The 18,111-nt window shown below is 36.9% G+C and overlaps 1 protein-coding gene across 3 annotated transcripts in view; it reads right to left on the reverse strand.

The window, feature by feature from the left end:
• Positions 1-18,111, reverse strand: part of slc44a2 (solute carrier family 44 member 2) — a 24,300-nt gene continuing 6,189 nt past the window's right edge. For 2 of the 3 annotated variants that reach the window (XM_048200396.1, XM_048200397.1), the window contains exons 2-22: positions 14,125-14,173; positions 13,891-13,964; positions 13,665-13,749; positions 13,154-13,238; positions 12,946-13,059; positions 10,677-10,737; positions 10,397-10,523; positions 10,172-10,255; positions 9,895-10,007; positions 9,392-9,523; positions 8,632-8,731; positions 8,315-8,407; positions 8,079-8,163; positions 7,146-7,408; positions 6,952-7,046; positions 4,956-5,059; positions 4,748-4,821; positions 4,582-4,652; positions 4,367-4,455; positions 4,180-4,264; positions 748-2,140 (exon numbers count right to left, since the gene is read on the reverse strand). In XM_048200396.1, the coding sequence (XP_048056353.1) occupies positions 1,617-2,140; positions 4,180-4,264; positions 4,367-4,455; positions 4,582-4,652; positions 4,748-4,821; positions 4,956-5,059; positions 6,952-7,046; positions 7,146-7,408; positions 8,079-8,163; positions 8,315-8,407; positions 8,632-8,731; positions 9,392-9,523; positions 9,895-10,007; positions 10,172-10,255; positions 10,397-10,523; positions 10,677-10,737; positions 12,946-13,059; positions 13,154-13,238; positions 13,665-13,749; positions 13,891-13,964; positions 14,125-14,173 (2,507 nt within the window). In that variant the 3' untranslated portion in view covers positions 748-1,616. Of the gene's footprint in view, positions 624-747; positions 2,141-4,179; positions 4,265-4,366; positions 4,456-4,581; positions 4,653-4,747; positions 4,822-4,955; positions 5,060-6,951; positions 7,047-7,145; positions 7,409-8,078; positions 8,164-8,314; positions 8,408-8,631; positions 8,732-9,391; positions 9,524-9,894; positions 10,008-10,171; positions 10,256-10,396; positions 10,524-10,676; positions 10,738-12,945; positions 13,060-13,153; positions 13,239-13,664; positions 13,750-13,890; positions 13,965-14,124; positions 14,174-18,111 lie in introns of those variants that run through there. The other variant, XM_048200398.1, reaches the window with a different exon arrangement.

An 18,111-nucleotide genomic window follows, 5' to 3' on the forward strand; every position in this document is an offset into this window, starting at 1 on the left:
TATGGCCTAATTAATATTTATTAGTTTCTCCCCATATCACATCACAGACACAAGTAGTTCAACAGAAAAATGGCTACGTCACATGGACGCATTGAAAAACACTGCAGAAACCTTTAATAAAACGAGTGGCTTCCATTATATTCAAAAGAACATTAAATGCTGTCAGATAGCTATAACCAATGGTTATAATTATTGTAACGAAATATCACAATTTTAAACTCAAACACTGTCATCACGAGAAAGTTATTCAGTATCACATTATTAGATATTCAAATAAGACAGAAAAAAAATATATAGAATCTAGTCTAATAAAGCTTAATATACAAAAAATGACAACACAAAATACACAATAATCTCTAATTAGCAAAAACAATATATTTGTAACACTTTTGGCTGTAATAATGTGGCATCATTTACTGGTGCCTGAGCTGAGCCATGAAATCAGTGCAATTATGGCAGGTTTGTCTATTTCTCTGTCCCTACAATTCTTTATATCCATCTTTTTGTCTTGTCCTAGTCCACTGATTTCACGCCCTCATTGGACTTCTTGAGGATGGACAGCAGTCTCTCTGGCATGAAGTATGGTCTGTCCACTGTGCCATCATTGCGTTCCAGATCCTCCACTGTTGGAACAATTTAGATTGAGACAAACAATAGCATGATCTTAACATGAAACATTTGACAAAAAGTATAAATGCCAACAGTAGAAGCAGCACCTTGAGAGAAAAAAAGGCTTGAGGTCTCAACAAAGAGAGAGTTCAGTTTATTAAAGCACTGGGAGATCACATTTACCACATGCAAAGATTGAGAAAAGTGAAGCACAGAGGTAGAAAAAGAGGCAACAGAGCGGCAAACAGCGACAAATATCAGGCATTGAAAAGGTTGCAATCTGTCGATACAATAACCAGTCAGAGCAGACCAAAATATAAGGGCAATACACTATTTTTTCTTCTTTGTTTTGTTTTTAAGTTGAATTACTTTCATTGCCTTTTTTCTTTGTTTTTTGTTCATCTGCACCACAAAAATGACCACATTAGGCATAAAATTAGCAAATTTTTCAGTTACATTTCCACAGATTCTTACAAAATGACATTGTTTGGTCTTGGCTGGTATCACTGTAAACAGATGTTTTTTTTTGTTGTTGTTGTTGCTGTAAACATAGCGATAATGCGAAATCTTTTTGCATTCTTCAATATGATTAAGACATTTATAAGTAACAATAATTAGGCACAAGTCGAGCACCTACATTACACTTTAACATGTCCTTAGATTAAAACGTTCTACATAAAACACAAACACAGTCACATTCTACAAGTGCTATGTAGGCATATCTAATAGGGTTTAGGTCCACGTAACCAACTGTCATCCTTTCAAACAGCTCATACTTTGAGTAAAAGACTGTTTCTGTCCTATTTCTGTCATGCCGTCCATTATGACCAGTGATTACTAATTAAGAGACAGTTCTCAAAATTGATTGATTGAGTAAACATTATGACTCAAATGAAGGAGGTACTTTCCTTTGTATACTAATGGCTTGCTAAAGCAACCAAAGTGCACTAGTTCCCAAATCAGTAGGCTTCTCTAAAACTCCACCTTCACTGAGCCTCCTAGTACAACTACTCCTGAGGGGTGAGCAGGGTCTCGCTCTCTTGAGGTCCGTTTTCTTGAGGCTTCGGTTCCTCTGGTTCTTGTTCTTGTAGGTTCTCAGCCTGTGGTGGTTCTGCTTGAGGTTGGGCCGCCTGCTCCTCCTTGTCCTCAGCGTCCACCTCTTGGGGTCCATTTTGCTGCGGAGTCACTTGTGGAGGTTCAGGCTCTTGCGTTGTAACCTGCTCTTCGGGTTTCTCCTCTGCGGCTAAGGGTGCCTCTGGTGGTTGTGTTTCTTGGGGCGGCTCTTCAATGTGCGTCTCTTGATTTAGTGGCGTCTCTTCTTCTTGCTCCTGCTTTAGAACTACCTGCTCTTTGAGCTGCACCTCTCCATTCTCCTGCAGCGGGACTTCCTCTTCAGCTTGCACCTGTATGACGGGTATCTCGGCATTGTCCGTCTCTTCTGCGCTTTTTTCAATAGACAAAATCTGGTGCAGCTCAGGGGACATGAAAAACGGCTTGTCTGAAGAACCATCGTTTCTCTCCAGGTCTTCGCCTTGAGTTTGTGTATGTTTGTGATAGTGATATTTTTAAATGTTAGCGTTTTGAGCGTGCATTTAGCAGAAAGGAGCACAAGGACATGATTGAGCAAAATCATGTGGAAGAGAGAAAAACAGAGAGAAAGATAGGAAATGGTTAGTCATAAAGCAAGCCGAAAGCCCCTGTAAGCATTTGTGATAAGCAGATATGTCAACAGTGGGTCCCGGAAGTAAAAATCTCAGTCATTTTCTCCATACAGAAAGACAAACCATGAGCTCTGAGGTTATATGTGCTTCTGTAGAAGCCATAAAATGTGATTTCAATTTTCAAAAAAATTTTTAATAGCCAATTTCGTGAATACAAATGGGAATCACCACAAAAATGCTAAGCAGTGATTGCCCACTCCTATGTGTATATATTTTATACTAAACCAAAATATATTTTGAAATAAACCTCAAATATATGGTATTTTATATTTGAAGACATTTATATATTATACTGTATTTTCTGAATCACTTGCAACTTAGTAAAATGCTTCATAAATAAATTTAAAGTCGTATGAAACGGAAGTTGCAATAGTCTTTTATTCCCTATTTTGGCGTATATCCGAGTGAAAAGGCTTCTCGAACAAGAAAAACGTAGGACGGGACATGGCTTTGTCCATCGGTATTTGAGTGTATGGCTGTGGTTTGTTATTGGTCGATCTCATGTGAGTGACAGGTTGCCCCGCCCTCACGCCAGTAAACATGGGGCACGTTCAAGCTCAAACCAGTGCGCAACATTTTGCTACGGTTTCTGGGTTGAAAGACATGTTTCCTAGAAACGGTGTGAAACGGTGTGCAAAGGGTACGTTTGAGATACGTTTTCTCTTGTTTGGTGGGTGTGTCAAAAATGACAGCCCAATCAGCATCAACATATTATAAACCACGCGGTATTAAAGAAACAGATCGTAAATGTAATTAACATCAAAATAAATTCACAAGAGCAAGTATATTGTTTATTGTGTATTTACATTAATGGCAAAATACCTTAAATAATAAGAGCACAAGTACAGATCTAGAACTTCTTTAAGCCTGTCTAAATATCATTTAGTAATTGCAATGTCTTCTGGTCCATATCCTTTCCTTAGGAAGGTGTGTTAGACACTGATAAATGTAACATAAAAATACTATACTTATATATTTTGCTATTATTGTGGAGTTACTTTTATAAATTTTCATAAACATAAAGGCAAATGTTGGATCACAATAATTAGGAACCACAGTTTCCACAAATCCCTTCACTCGATTGAGATGTTTTATTCTGGACGGCAAGGGCACTGACTGTAATATTGAGCGTATTTTGCAGTATTAAACATGTATTTATACCGATTTCATCAGGCTCCGAAAATTCTTCAAAAAGAACACAAAGAATAGCCTTCTCAGCTGCCATAGTTGCAACGGGGTGTTCAACGCACGTTTTGCACCGTTTTGTCAGGGCTGAACGCAGCCATGGTTTCAAAGAAGTTGCAAGAGGGATTTTTTTATTTTGATTAAATATTACAAAGGCACATGAATTTAAAAAAAAAAATAATGATGTGCACGGATAAATCATTTATAATAAATACTGGAATGTTCCATAAAAATAAGAATGGTCAGTTTAGATTTCATGATGACTTTAAGTGTTCAGTCTTGAGCTTTTTTTTTTTTCAAATATGTTTTCAGTTGAAATTAAAGTTTGTGATTAATCTCAGAGCTAATTGGTTTTCAAGTCTTGAAACCCTTTATTGAATAACATTTTGAAATGATTATAGAGAAAATGAATGGAAATCCGGTGGGTGGTCACTGTTGCTCTCCATTGCATTGTAAGAAAGAACAACAGTTAAAAGAAAGGAAAGAGGTTTGATTGCTGCTAATGTGTTTAGCTGATGATAACAATAAAAGTTCGACATCTGTGAAACTTATTGCTCAACAGCTGCTATTTATCAGAACCCTTGTTCTGTTATGCAACCACAACAATGACAACTTGTTCATTACGTATAATCTTGTGAAATCAAAAAAACGTCATCACACTTACAGAAACAGAGGAAGAGGGTGTCCACACACATGGCATAAACACTAAAAAAGCCATGAGCAATCAGATACGCGCCAAACACCACAGTCTGTAAATGAAGGGAGATGAGATTAAAACACAGTCTGGAAATTGAAAATTTTGGTATTGCAAATGGACAATCTGGTATTGCTTTCAAGTCAAGAACACTTACCAATATAGGCACCCAGTAATAATTAAGGGATGGAGCAACATCCTGCACTACCTTAAACTTGCCCGTGAAAAAGAAGAAGGAACAAATTCCTGAGAAGAGGAAGAAAAAAAGCATGCCGTGTTACATTGGTGAATTTGAACATGAGAAGTCAGTTCCAACCAAATAACCTCTGGTTTCACGTGACATCTGTATTATTCTTTGAGCAAATCACTCACCCACAATTCCTACGATAAGGAGTTTGCCCAAAAATAAGAGGAAGTCTGTCACTTTGTCAAGAACTACCACACTAGAAAACAAGTCAAGTAAAGAGATTCAACTCTGTTTCATCTGTTTATTCACACAAAACACAGACTAAAAGATTTAGATTTAAGTAACACTCACCGGACAATGTTCCTCATCAGAAGGAAGAATGCATCCTTGGCAGATGTACAGAAATTTTTACCATATATCGCCACCTGAAAAGACAACGTGCCTCAATATAACTCCGATTCGGTTTCAGCAATTGTGTTTGAGCACTATAACACTAAACATGCACTACTGATGCTCTCAAGCCAGAAACAATGCACAAAAGAGAGAAATTAAAGTGTACCATGATATAGGCATTTCTGTTCAGGAACTTGATGAATTTCTCCAGACACCAGAAGCAGCACTTCAGGCAACTGAGCAGGAATTTTGCACACTTATTCTGGGCACCTGAAGGAAGTAAATCGCACAATCAAGACTCAAATGAAAATAACAGACAGAATACAATGGATAATGTATTCCGTAATCAATTCCCACACTTATTTCTTTGATACGGATGTATTTCAGACTTTTTTGCATGTCAGTCAGCGTATTGTATTTGCCAAAAGTGAGATAGAATCCAGTTCAAAAGACATTTCAACAAAGAAGCAGGGCACATCTGAGCTGATCTCATATGTGATTTATGTTACTTCATGGTTTTGATAGATTCTCTTATGGATTTTGCTCATTGCATTTTAAAGAAATAGTTAATCCAAAACTGAAAATGTGTCAGCCTTTATTCGCTCTCATGACTTTCTTCACATAAAACACATTTGTGTTCATGTATATTAAAATATGTTGCATCAAATTTCGTTATGCCAGGTTTAACATAAATAATGCCAAACCTCATTAGCTTTTGCTCCTTCATAACCAATCACAACAAATTTTCAGTGTCATTTTAGTGTGCGTTTTTGAGCTTGACAGCTCCTGGTCACTATATGCTTTCATTCTTCAGTCTTCAAAACATCTCCTCTGTGTACCAGAGAAGAAAACCATATTGTAGGGCTGTAACGATATGCGATATGAAACCGAAATCGCGATACGCAGGTCCACGAACCTGTATCGCGATGTGAGAAGGCAGAATCGCGACACACCCCTTCCAACTCCCAGAGTTATCCTTCCTGTCCAGATCCAATGCTACCACATTTTTAAATTACTATAAGTATTAGGGGTGTAACGATTTATCGTAGATGGTGTGTCTCAATCAGCTCTCTAGTTCAGTAAGTGTTTCGGGCACACATTGAATCTTGCAAGCAGGTTTAAACGTTTCTCATGTCAGTCTCTTGCATGGTCGCGTGAGAAAAGTCGTGGCTTTCTTTCACCGCAGTGCACAGCAATAGCTGTGCTCACAGAAAAGCAAAAGACGCTTGTGATGCTTTGCTTTAAGTTAGGGGCCGTTCACATATTGCGTCTTTTCCGCGTGCAAGTCAGTTATTATTTTCAAATGTAGCCGGGCGGCAGGCGCGCTCATAATGGGATCAACGCGGTCGCGACGCGCATGCAATTCTCAACTTCTCAGAATGCCGCAAGGGCACCGCAGGTCGTGTGACAAGAATCAACCGATCAGCTATGGCCTTTCCTTAACAAAACATCAAAAGCTCAGCCGAACAGCTGATCATAGCTGATCATACCTGTTCATGGTGGTTTTTATATCTTATCTCCATCAATATATCTCGTAGTAAAACTAATGCAAGGGCTAGAAATCATTTATCCTTTGCAGAAACATCCTGATCCTCTTGGAGAGCTCAGTTCATGGTTGCATAGCAACGGCCGACGCCACAGGAGCGCAAGCGCTTTGGAAAGAAGGAGAAGCGGTGCGGCCGCGCCTTCCACGCCTTTTTAGACGCGATATGTGAACGGCCCCTATTCATAATTCTAAGTTCATGTTAAATTTAACATTTTTTTTCAGTGACAGACAGCCCTATTCAACTGTTAATTTGAATACAGAAGGTTTTTATTAAAATTTTATATTTATTTATTTTATTGAAATGTGATCTTGTATGTACAACAAGGAAAATTATTGAAATTTGTTCATGTTTTTTTAATAAATCTTGTTTGAATTTCAGTTTCATTTTGTTCAAAATATCGTGATACGTATCGTATCGTGAACTCTGTATCGAGATACGTACCGTATCGTGACCTGAGCGTATCGTTACACCCCTACCATATTGGTTGCGATCAACAAGCAAAAAGATGACTGAATGTAAATTTTAAATATTTTTGAACAATTTCTTGAATTGAATAGTTTCTGAAGGCACATCCTCTGAAGCAGAATAATAAAGAAAACAATAAAGCAGTGAGACCTTTCAGCTTCTGATCCAGATACTCCAATATGACCCTGATGATCTGAACGATGGCAAGAATGAGGGAACCAAATGCCAGAGTACCAGTGTGATACCTGGAGAATAAATAGAGCATACACAAGTTCAATGTTTTGCAAGAAGGATTTTTGTTAAATTTACGAAAATCAACTGGAAAATATTCTCTAGCCACACACCTGAGGGCCCTTCCCAAAGAGTTGAAAACAGGGTAAGCTGGGATATCATCAGGCTTTTTGAATGCCCAGTAATAGGAGGCAAATGCCCCTGCCAGTGTGACCTGGCCCAAAGCTGTCACGAAGTTGACACACCAGAAGAAGAGGAATAAGTTATAGAACTGTAGCAGAATCAGGTACTTGTGGTATAACGTCTCTCCTCCATAAAATGCAAACAGACACTCAGCATCAGGACATTCGGTGGTGATATTTGAGCTGTTGAAAGTCTGCGGAGAAATCAAATCAATGCAACTTTATTAAATGTATGCATTTGATCAAGTATTGCTCTACAAAATGTGCTAAAACAAATCAAACATACACCGTAAAAACAGTAATATTGTGAAAAATAATTACAATTGAAAATAACTGTTTTCCATTTGAATATATTTTAAAATGTAATTTATTTCTGCGATGCAAAGCTGAATTTTCAGCATAATTTATGTGACAAGTCTTCAGTGTCATATGATCCTTCAGAAATCATTCTAATGTACTGATTTTGTGCTCAAGCAACATTTCTTATTATTATCAGTTCTGAAAACGGTTTAATATTTTGTTGTGGAAACCACAATCATTTTTTTATTTGATGATTAGAATGTATTTGAAATATTTTGTAGCATTATAAATGTCTTTACAGACACTTTAGATAAATTTAATTCATCGTTGCTCAATAAAAGTATTAATTTATTTCAAGCAACAAAAAAAAAAATCTTACTGACTTCAGACTTTGAACAGCGTTTTTTTTTTCAAAATCATATAGTGTAATGCTTCATTTATATCAACACCAAAGAGGCATTGTTTGACATCAATGCAGCACAAAGCAATAAAATTCTCAATAAATAGCCAACATGACTGCTTTTATGTAGTGATATGGCAAAATTTTCATAATAATCCACTAACCTCAGGGTTGCAGGTGTCTCTGGAATACATACATTCGGTTGTATTGAAAACCTTGTATACTGGCTCATTGGATGTGGACAAAAACCTAAATAACAGTTAAGGAGATTATGTTTGTGTGGAAACTATTTTTCTAATATTCACTTTTTCCCAGCGTTTATTACTAAAGTGTTTAGGGATTGAAACTAGTCTCCGTCTATTTGTTATGATGCGTCATTGCATTATTTTCTTAAGGATACACAGCAGTGATGGCCCAGTATGCGATGACCAAAGACAGTAGGGCAAAAGTCAGCAGCGGGTAGAACAATGATGACATCACATGACCGATGGCCCTGAAAAATAGATGGGATTTTTAGAACTTCCTGTCCAATACTCCTAGATAACCTAATTATTATTTCATGAATTTATGCCTCAGTTAATCCATCACACCGAGGAAAACACTGCTGTTTAACTGCTAATGCTATTAGAGTACCCAAGGAAAGCAGTAATATGGAATATGAGACCAAACAACGCATCTGAAAATACAGTTTGCTCTACAGTGAGAAGGTAGACTGACTTGCTGGCCTCTTTGATGAGAGCAATAGCAATGAGGAGCCTCTTCCTGAGGAAGATGAGGAGGAGGATGATGACCACTTCCACAATAGACAGGATAATCACTGTGTGGTGATAAAGGAGGACAGGACGCAGTAGAATGTAATGAAAATTAAATGTGACAAAAGAAACCAGGTACATTTTATGGCTCATTTAAGTGCCACAATTGCAATAATGAGAAATCGCTATTTCAGGAAAGATTTAATATTACATTTTTTTTTTAATGAACACACACATATATATATATATATACATAGTATTCTACTGTTCAAAAGTTTGGGGTCAGTAAGATTTTTTAAAAAGATTATTTTAGCAAGGATGCATGAAAGTAATTAAAGGTGACGGTAAAGGCATTTATGTTACAAAAGATTTCTATTTCAAATAAAATTTCTATTCATTAAAGATTCCAGAAAAAATTTGTATCACAGCTTCCACAAAAATATTAAGCAGAACAACTGTTTTCATCAATGATAAAAATAAATGTTTCTTGAACATCAAATCAGCATATTAGAATGGTTTTGAAGGATCATGTGACATTGAAGAATGGAGTAATGATGCTATTTTAAACTGTAACAGTATTTCATATTATTTTACTGCATTTTTGATCAAATAAAATGCAGCTGTCTTTCAAAAACATTACAAAATCCTATCAACCCCAGACTTTTTAATGGTAGTGTATTGATTTTTGTTTTGCACATTAAAGACATAATGATGTAAAAACTCACTGAAGGCAAGCCAGGTCTGCTGAATCTGTAAATACACAGAGAAGTCAGTCTGTAGACCCAGATCCTTGATAGTGACATCAGAACCAGCCTGTCCTTTCAGACTGGCGTACTGCATGTAACAATGGAAAATACCTGCAGTGAGAGCAGAAAAGCGTAAATAAAACGAATAGAATATTTTCTCTCTAATTCAGTAAAATATGAGTTTCCTACAATAATGAATCATCAAAGATGGTAATGAGAACTGCAAAAAATAAAATGTCCAGGCGCATTACAATAGTAGAAATTTAGGGAAAGATTGTGCTTAAATATTAATGGTCCTAAAAACAGCCTTCAGTTTCTTTCTGCAAAATATATTTGTATTTATTTTCTCTTGATTTTGGGCTATACCTATAAATGTGTTAAGGTTAAACACAGCACAAGTGTTTGGTAACAATAGGATAAACATGCACGGGACACGTAATGTTATTTGAGAGCTGTAGACGAGACAAGACAACAGCCCTTACCGTATCCAATAACAATGACGACCATGATGATCATAACCCAGATCATGACTCCAGCCAGACAACGCAAGAGGAGAATAAAGATCAGACTGACCAGCATGGCGATCACCAAGCCACTGAAAAGGACCGCACAGAGATTTGATCAATGCTACTGTAATTCATCTATTCATCTATTTAGCTCACCAACACTAAATCTGACTGCCATAACTGAACACTGACTGTTATTTAGGCTAGTGCAGCGGGGAAATAAAATGAGCTTATTAGAATATTATGCGCTTACAGAAGTATCCAGTGCCAGGACTGCGTATAGTCCTCAAAGATCCTCATGGCTACTGCCCGGGCCTCAACCACTACATTGGATTTCCTGCAAAAAATAACATGATAATTATAATCAAAATGATTTAATGTTCAGTATGATTCACAGTATATTAAATACTATTACAATAAAAAAAATCTATTATAATTAACAAATGCAGAACACAATCGAATGCATAATATCACTAACTTTGAGGCATCAAGGAGATCTGTTGCATTTCTATTTTCTCCTTTTTCATCCACGAATGTAGTTTTGTTGCCAATCACAACTATACCACCTTTCAAGGTCTCTAGAGCAGGTAAGCATCTCCGTGTGACTGAAACACAGGGGAAGGTCATAATTTTAAGGCAATTTACTGATATAGCGCTGATCAGTTGTTAAAGTGTAGACAACATAACTTAAATCAGAGTAGCTTAACTACTTTATGTGATTTAACAAGCATGTTTTAAAAGGTTATGAAAAGGCTTACAATTCTTGCTAGGTGTGAGTATTGAAGGGCACAAGCCATCCTTCAGGATTTCAGGAGCTTTCTAGAAAAGAGAAGGACATTTTTACTACACTCTTAAAAATAAAGGGTCCAAAACGGTGATTTTGCAGTGACGTCATAGAAGAACCATTTTGGGTTCCACAAAGAACTTGGATCTACTAGACTAAAGCAACTTAGCTTTACTTGATTATCCATTCATCTTTTTTTTGTTTTTAATTTACATATTTATTTATTTTTACCAGAAAAAAACTGTTTAAAATGGGAGTATCAAATATGATACATCAATCATTTATTTTTCACCTTTCAAAAATCACTGCTTTGCATTTTATATATTGCCCCCACAATAAAAACTAAGAGCTTTGATCATAAAACTAAGCATTAAAATACCATCTTAATAAGACATATTAATGGGAGATACAGAGTGACAAATGATACACTATATTGCCAAAAGTTTTGGGACGCCTGCCTTTCCGTGCACATGAACTTTAATGACAACCCATTCTTAATCCGTAATGTTTAATATGGAGTTGGCCCACCCTTTGCAGCTATAACAGTCTCAACTCTTCTGGGAAGGATTTCCACAAGCTTTAGGAGTGTGTTTATGGGAATTTTTGACCATTCTTCTAGAAGCGCATTTGTGAGGCCAAGCAATGATGTTGGAAAGAAGGACTGGCTCTCAGTCTCCGCTCTAATTCATCCCAAAGGTGTTCTATCGGGTTGAGGTCAGGACTCTGTGCAGGCCAGTCAAGTTCCTCCACACCAAACTCGCTCATCCATGTCTTTATGGACCTTGCTTTGTGCACTGGTGCGCAGTCATGTTGGAACAGGAAGGGGCCATCCCCAAACTGTTCCCACAAAGTTAGGAGCATGAAATTGTCCAAAATGTCTTGGTATGCCGAAGCATTAAGAGTTCCTTTCACTGGAGCTAAGGGGCCAAGTCCAACCCCTGAAAAACAACCTCACACCATAATCCCCCCGTTCCCAAGTACCGTTCTCCTGGCAATCTCCTAACCCAGACTCGTCCATCGGATTGCCAGACAGAGAAGCGTGATTCGTCACTCCAGAGAACAGGTCTCCACTGCTCTAGAGTCCAGTTGCGGTGTGCTTTACACCACTGCATCTGATGCTTTGCATTGCACTTGGTGATGTAAGGCTTGGATGCAGCTGTTTGGCCATAGAAACCCATTCCATGGAGCTCTCTGTTCTTGAGCTAATCTGAAGGCCACATGAAGTTTGGAGGTCTGTAGCTATTGACTCTGCAGAAAGTTGGTGACTTCAGTGCACTGTGCGCCTCAACATGCGCTGAACCCGCTCTGTGATTTTACGTTGCCTGTTGCTATTGTTCCCAATTGCATCCACTTTGTTATGATACCACTAACAGTTGACCGTGGAATATTTAGTAGTGAGGAAATTTTACGAATGGACTTATTGCACTGGTGGCAACCTATCATGGTACCAGACTTGAATTCACTGAGCTCCTGAGAGTGACCCATTCTTTCACAAATGTTTGTAGAAGCTCTGCATGCCTGGGTGCTTGATTTTATACACCTGTGGCCATGGAAGTGATTGGTTCACTTAAATTCAGTGATTTGAAGGGGTGTCCCAATACTTCTGGCAATATAGTGTATTTATATAAATGCATTTTATGTACATACTGTAGTTTGCTCTACTGTTCTACAGAAATAATAGATTTATATTACAAGCTATTAGTATTTAATCTTACTTGCCATGCAAATTGTATAACTTTGCTCAGTTTGGTCCTCTGAATAAAATCAAGGTGCTTGTTCCTCAAGTATGAGTTATCATATTTGCTACATCAGGCTTTTATGACTCGTATAGTATGATATAGTGACATTGTCACTATATCATACTATACGAGTCATAAAAGCCTGATGTAGCAAATATGATACACATAAATACATGTAAACTTTTTTGGATGTTTAAAAATATTTCATCTACAGATTCAATAAACTGTGTCATTTAAAAAATAGACTTTTCTGACTATTATTTCATAAGTCAGGCTTTACAGGGTTACGCTTGATGCCCAAAGATCTTGATTTTCATGTTTTTACCTCAACTAGCATACAAAAGATTCATTTTAGGGTTGCTAATCTAAACCCTAAACCACTGTATCAAAACTTAGGGGCAGTATGAACAAAATATTATCTATCGTAATCGTATTTTTCATGATATAATAATTTTTGCTGGGAATTCAAGACAACAAAACTGTTCCTTTCAGTACATAACTTACCTTGGTCATGTCTACTCCCTCCTTGCAGAATTGCTTGTAGTAGTCCCTTTCTTGATCATCTTTCAAAGCCTTCACTAAAGTCATGAATTTAGAGGGACATTTCTCCACACAGATCTGTCAAATGGAAAAAAAAATGCTTTAATATGTGACATGCTGTGTGACAAAGACTATAGATACATATGGTACTGCAAAAATAAGTTTATTGAACCTGAGTGGTAGGACACTGAAACTCCAGCAGGACCAGAGGACTGGCACACTTCATGATGTTGAAGTAGAACAGCAAGGGCTTATTCCTGGTTATTCAGACAGATTAAGATAAGAACAAAATAAACGTTCATGTCTGAGGTACATCTGAGTAAAGGCCTGTTCACACCAAGGATGATAAAGATAACAATAAAGATAAAGAAATAGTTCTAAAACTCATTGTAAATATAAATGAATAGCAGAGTCCACACCACAACTTTCACAATTACTTTTTTTCCAGTTGATGAACGATAAAAACATTGACAGCCAATCACAATCCATCCTGCTTTAAGAGCTCGAGCATTTAAAAGGGCAGGTGACAAAAATGCAGTGTGGGCTTAGAATAAACAAAACAATTATAGTTATGTTTATGGCCTTAAGAGCCACAGAATTGCATTAAAAGTCTTTTGTGGAGGCCAACACAACATTAAACATGTCTAGGTAAGAAGTTTTCAAAAAGGAACAGCTTTACTCACTCAAGTGGTGTGCCGACCTGCCCACAAAACTGCCCCTTACTGTCTGTAGGGTAAATCACCTTCCGAGGGTCACCTTGAGACCATGCTATAACAAAAGATACAGCACTGTCAGTGTGGAAAGACAAATAAATTGTACTCAGAAACGGACAATGTTTAAAATGTTCCACCCATGCTCACATAGTGGCATTGTGAATAGAAATGTGAAAATGAATAGGCTGAATCTTACCCAGAATGCCTACTGCAAAGTAGCCCAGCAAGGCCAAGATGAACAGTATGCAACAGATAATATCTGTGCAGCTCCTGTTTACCAGGAAAAGTAGACACATTCAGTGCTACAGCACAAATCTTGCCATGAAGTTTATAAGATTACATAAATCCCATAAAATTAAATAAATACAAAATTACATAAATAAATGGTTTATAACATGAGGTTAAGTTTGTCTTATAAAATTTGTCTCACCTGTTATAAATCGGGCCTTTAAATGTGGGGTCAAATTTCCTTGGCTCACCTGTGAAGACAATAAAATTGTGTATTTATTCCCAAAAGAAATGTAATTTGTGGGCATGTCCATGTTTGTTATTTTAGCCGAAAATTCTGTAAAGAATAAGTATATCTAGTCATTTGAATAATATAGTGAATTTTCATTTTTCTAATTAAAAGGTACTTTTTTACTTCATGGACAGAAAGTTGTTTATTTATTTATTTTTTACAAAAAGAGTAAAAACAGAAAAATAGCTTCAGATTATGCAAAAAAAAAAAAAAGTTTAAAACAAAAGACTAAAAAAAAACCTCTGTCCTGACACAGATAACAACAGCCCAAATTGTGTTAACCACAGTGGCTTATTTTCAAAATAAGTGCGTACGGCCATTTGTCACTTCCATGTGTCTGGCTTCCGGTGTCATCCGCTTCCAGTAATTTTTAACTGTACAAAACAGCTCATGTATGCTAATTGATATTGCAAACTAGTATAGCCTTACCACCCTGCCCTAGTGTGTCCATGTGTATTCTCTCTCTGTCTCCCTTCACTTAAAGGATAGCTCTGCAGGTTGGCTACTGTTGTGATGATGAGGCTGTGCAATCATACAGAATCAAGTAGCAAATTTCATTGTGAATGGTGTTAGGGGCATATAGGTCATTCTCTAAAGTTCTCCCTGTTAGTGAGTGTCAAAGTCTAATGGATCACTTCCATTGATCAACGAAAGGTTATCTTAGTTCAAAAACTATTCTTTCCTATTGTCGAAGGTGAAACACTAGGCAGATACGGCTGGTTCTGTTCAGTTTGTAACTATATTAGACTGGGTAAAAGTGTATGCTTCTTTAATCTGCAACTTTGTAACTGGTATGTTTCAAAGTATTTACATATGTCACATCACCCCGACACGTCCTTCATCCTACATGAGACGAGTTAGCTAGAAAGCTGAATTATCAGGCATTTTTGGATGATGCTGTGGAGTATTTGTTTAACTGGTCTGAATATTTGGCATGTGTTTGTGATGTCTTCAGTCATGTGTGCAATGCCTCACTTTCACTTCACTCAGCCAAGTGTGAATTTGGCAAAGCTACAGTGTCTATTTAGGGAAACAGGTTGGGCGGGCAGAAGTGCATCCTGTAGTAGCTAAAGTAAATGTTATGAAACTCCCTATCCCTAAAACATGACATGTACTTCAAAATTACTATTAGAGGAGCTTTTTTACAGCAACTTTCCTATTGTAGCCCTCCTTAGTCCTCCTTTCAAAGCTCTTTTCCACAGCACTGCATGCTGCTCCAAACAATTCAATTGATTTACCATTTATTTATTTATTTACTTACTTACTTATTTATTCCCTCTTTTTTTCTTCCTTTTTTGGGATTACTTATTTGCTCATGTGGTGCCAAAAGTATTTGATTTAAATGTACTTAAAGTGTTTAAATGTGTATCTGTATTGAACAGATCTTTGATCAGATTCAACAAGGGACAAACAAATAATAGCACAAAAACATAATGCTGGTGCTTTTTAAAATGATTCTAGAAATGCCCAAATACTTTTTATCTTTTAAACAGTGTATCTATTGTTTCATAATTTTAAACCTAAGAAATATCTTTTTGTAAAAGATTTTGCTTGAGAGGCATTTTGTTTTATTTTTATCTACAATAAATTCTACTTTGTATGATATTTTGTTACATAATGCAAAGACATTCATACATTGAGTTTTTAAGTGTGCATACATTTATATGTGTCCAAGTACACTACCATTTAAAAGTTTAAGGTCGGTATGTTTTTTTTTTTATGTTATATAAAGAATTTTCAGCAGCCATTACTCCAGTCCTCAGCATCACATGTTCAGAACTCATTCTAATTTGGTTATTTGCTGCTCAAGAAACATTTCTCTTGAAGGAGATGATAGCCTAGTGGGCAGCGCTGCGATGTATAGCGCAGTTGCAATTCGAGCAACACGAGTTTGAGTCATGGCTCGTGGTCATTTCCCGATTTTGTGGAAACTGTGATACATTATTTTTCAGGATTCTTTGATGACTAAAAAGTTCAAAAGAACAGCATTTATCTGAAACAGAATCATTTGTAACATTATAAAGTCTTTACTGACACTTTTGATCAATTTAATGAGTCATTGCTAAATAAAAGCATTAATTTCCTTCAACAACAAAAATATCTTACTTTTTTTTTTGTGGACACTACATTTTTGTATATGTTTGAGATTCCTTCATTTCAAGAGATTTCCTTAGTATGAAGAGATTTCCTTAGTATTTGGCTGGGATACATTTTTGCCGCCGCCCTAAAGCCCCTTGAGGCTACATGTAACCACTGCAGGCCTTGGCTCGTAATAAGCATTTATTTTATGCGTCTATGTGTGTGTGCACTATTGACAGTTTATTTTATTGAGGTGCCATCCATTTAGAGCAATCATCATTGAACCAGACGCACTTAGCTATCCACAAACAGCTCCCTAATGACCTGAGCTTTCCAAACAGTTACAATCACACTGTCCCGCATCTCTCAGTGAAGCTCTTTGCATGCTGCTAATCTGTCACATTCTGCTTTAAGAAAGCTATTTGTGTATTATTTATGCTATTCAAAGTTAAAGGTGCAGTATGTAATATTGACAACTAGTGGTTGAATGGGTGCTGCAGTCCAAATTCAAAATATTGGAGAAAGTGGTTTCACCCACCCCCGCTCACACAGGTTGCCAGAGTGAGGATGCAACATGAACAAGCACAACTGTCAATGGAATGTAGGGCTGCCGATATTGAAGAAAAATGCGAAATGCGATAATTTGTTAAATAATGCGATATTCGATACAATAATGCTTTATGTGTGTAAAATAAATTAGAATTATATTTAAATAGATTTCAAAACTGAAAATGATATAACCAACAGAAATTGAATAAAAAAAATGTAAAAATAAAACCCTGCAATTATTCAGTCAAGAAAAGTGAGTGATATTCTCTTTGACATGTATTGTTTCATTAACATTAAGCACACAGACGGAAGCAGGTTTATTAGGCTGCTGTCACTTTAAGAGCTGCACAGATCCAATATATTTTTACACACATGCTTTCTGCGTTTACTCAACTTAAGACATAACTGACTGTTTTTACGTGAATACTCACCAAGATGGGCATTTTGACAATTTTGTGTGCATTTGGCCATATAAGTTGTGGAAGAGAACTAAATTTGGGATCTCGTGCTGTCCGAGAGTCGGTCTTCTCTGCATGCGAGTACTTCGCTTGTTGCGACTAATAACATTGAGCATGTCACACGTTTGTAACGGTCAGTCCAGTCTATTCTCTGCTGCCTGCGTCGACCTAAAAGTCTAAGTTTTACGTTGACGATCTTTTGAAATATTAAACACACAACAAAGGGGGTGAGGCAATGTTGGGCTGCTTTAGAGAAGAGGAAGAGTTGTTGTGGTAGTGTTGTTGCAATACAGTCATTTTATACCGCACTGCTTCACAAACGAGGGTCAATTCAACGCTGGATTTGTACAAAAGATTAACATGACGGCACATGCTAGTCAATGAGTTGAATCAACTCCACAGCAACTACATAAATTTATCCACTAACCATTCAGAAACATCCAGTTGCATTCTAAAGTTGTAACTTCTTCCTGAGTCTCTCCATCAGTGTCCGACTCCGGTTTGAACAATGTAAGGCTGAACACCGTTACTGACAATCCTCATTTTGGCTGCGTGAGATTCTATAGCTTTGTTGTTGTTGAGCAACCGAAGCACAAGCAGCAGCTCATTTGCTTTTAAAGGGTTTTTGCTCACACCCAAATAGGGGCAAATTTGACAAGCTATAATAAATGATCTGTGGGGTATTTTGAGCTGAAGCTTCACAGACACATTTCAAGCATTGTAGCATTGTTTTTCAGAGAAAGAAGTATTTGAATTTAGCATGTTTCCTAAATCTCTGTGAACATATTATAGTATGTTTTTTATGCCTTAG

This window comes from Megalobrama amblycephala, linkage group LG8, assembly GCF_018812025.1.
Source record: "Megalobrama amblycephala isolate DHTTF-2021 linkage group LG8, ASM1881202v1, whole genome shotgun sequence".
Classification (NCBI taxonomy): domain Eukaryota; kingdom Metazoa; phylum Chordata; class Actinopteri; order Cypriniformes; family Xenocyprididae; genus Megalobrama; species Megalobrama amblycephala.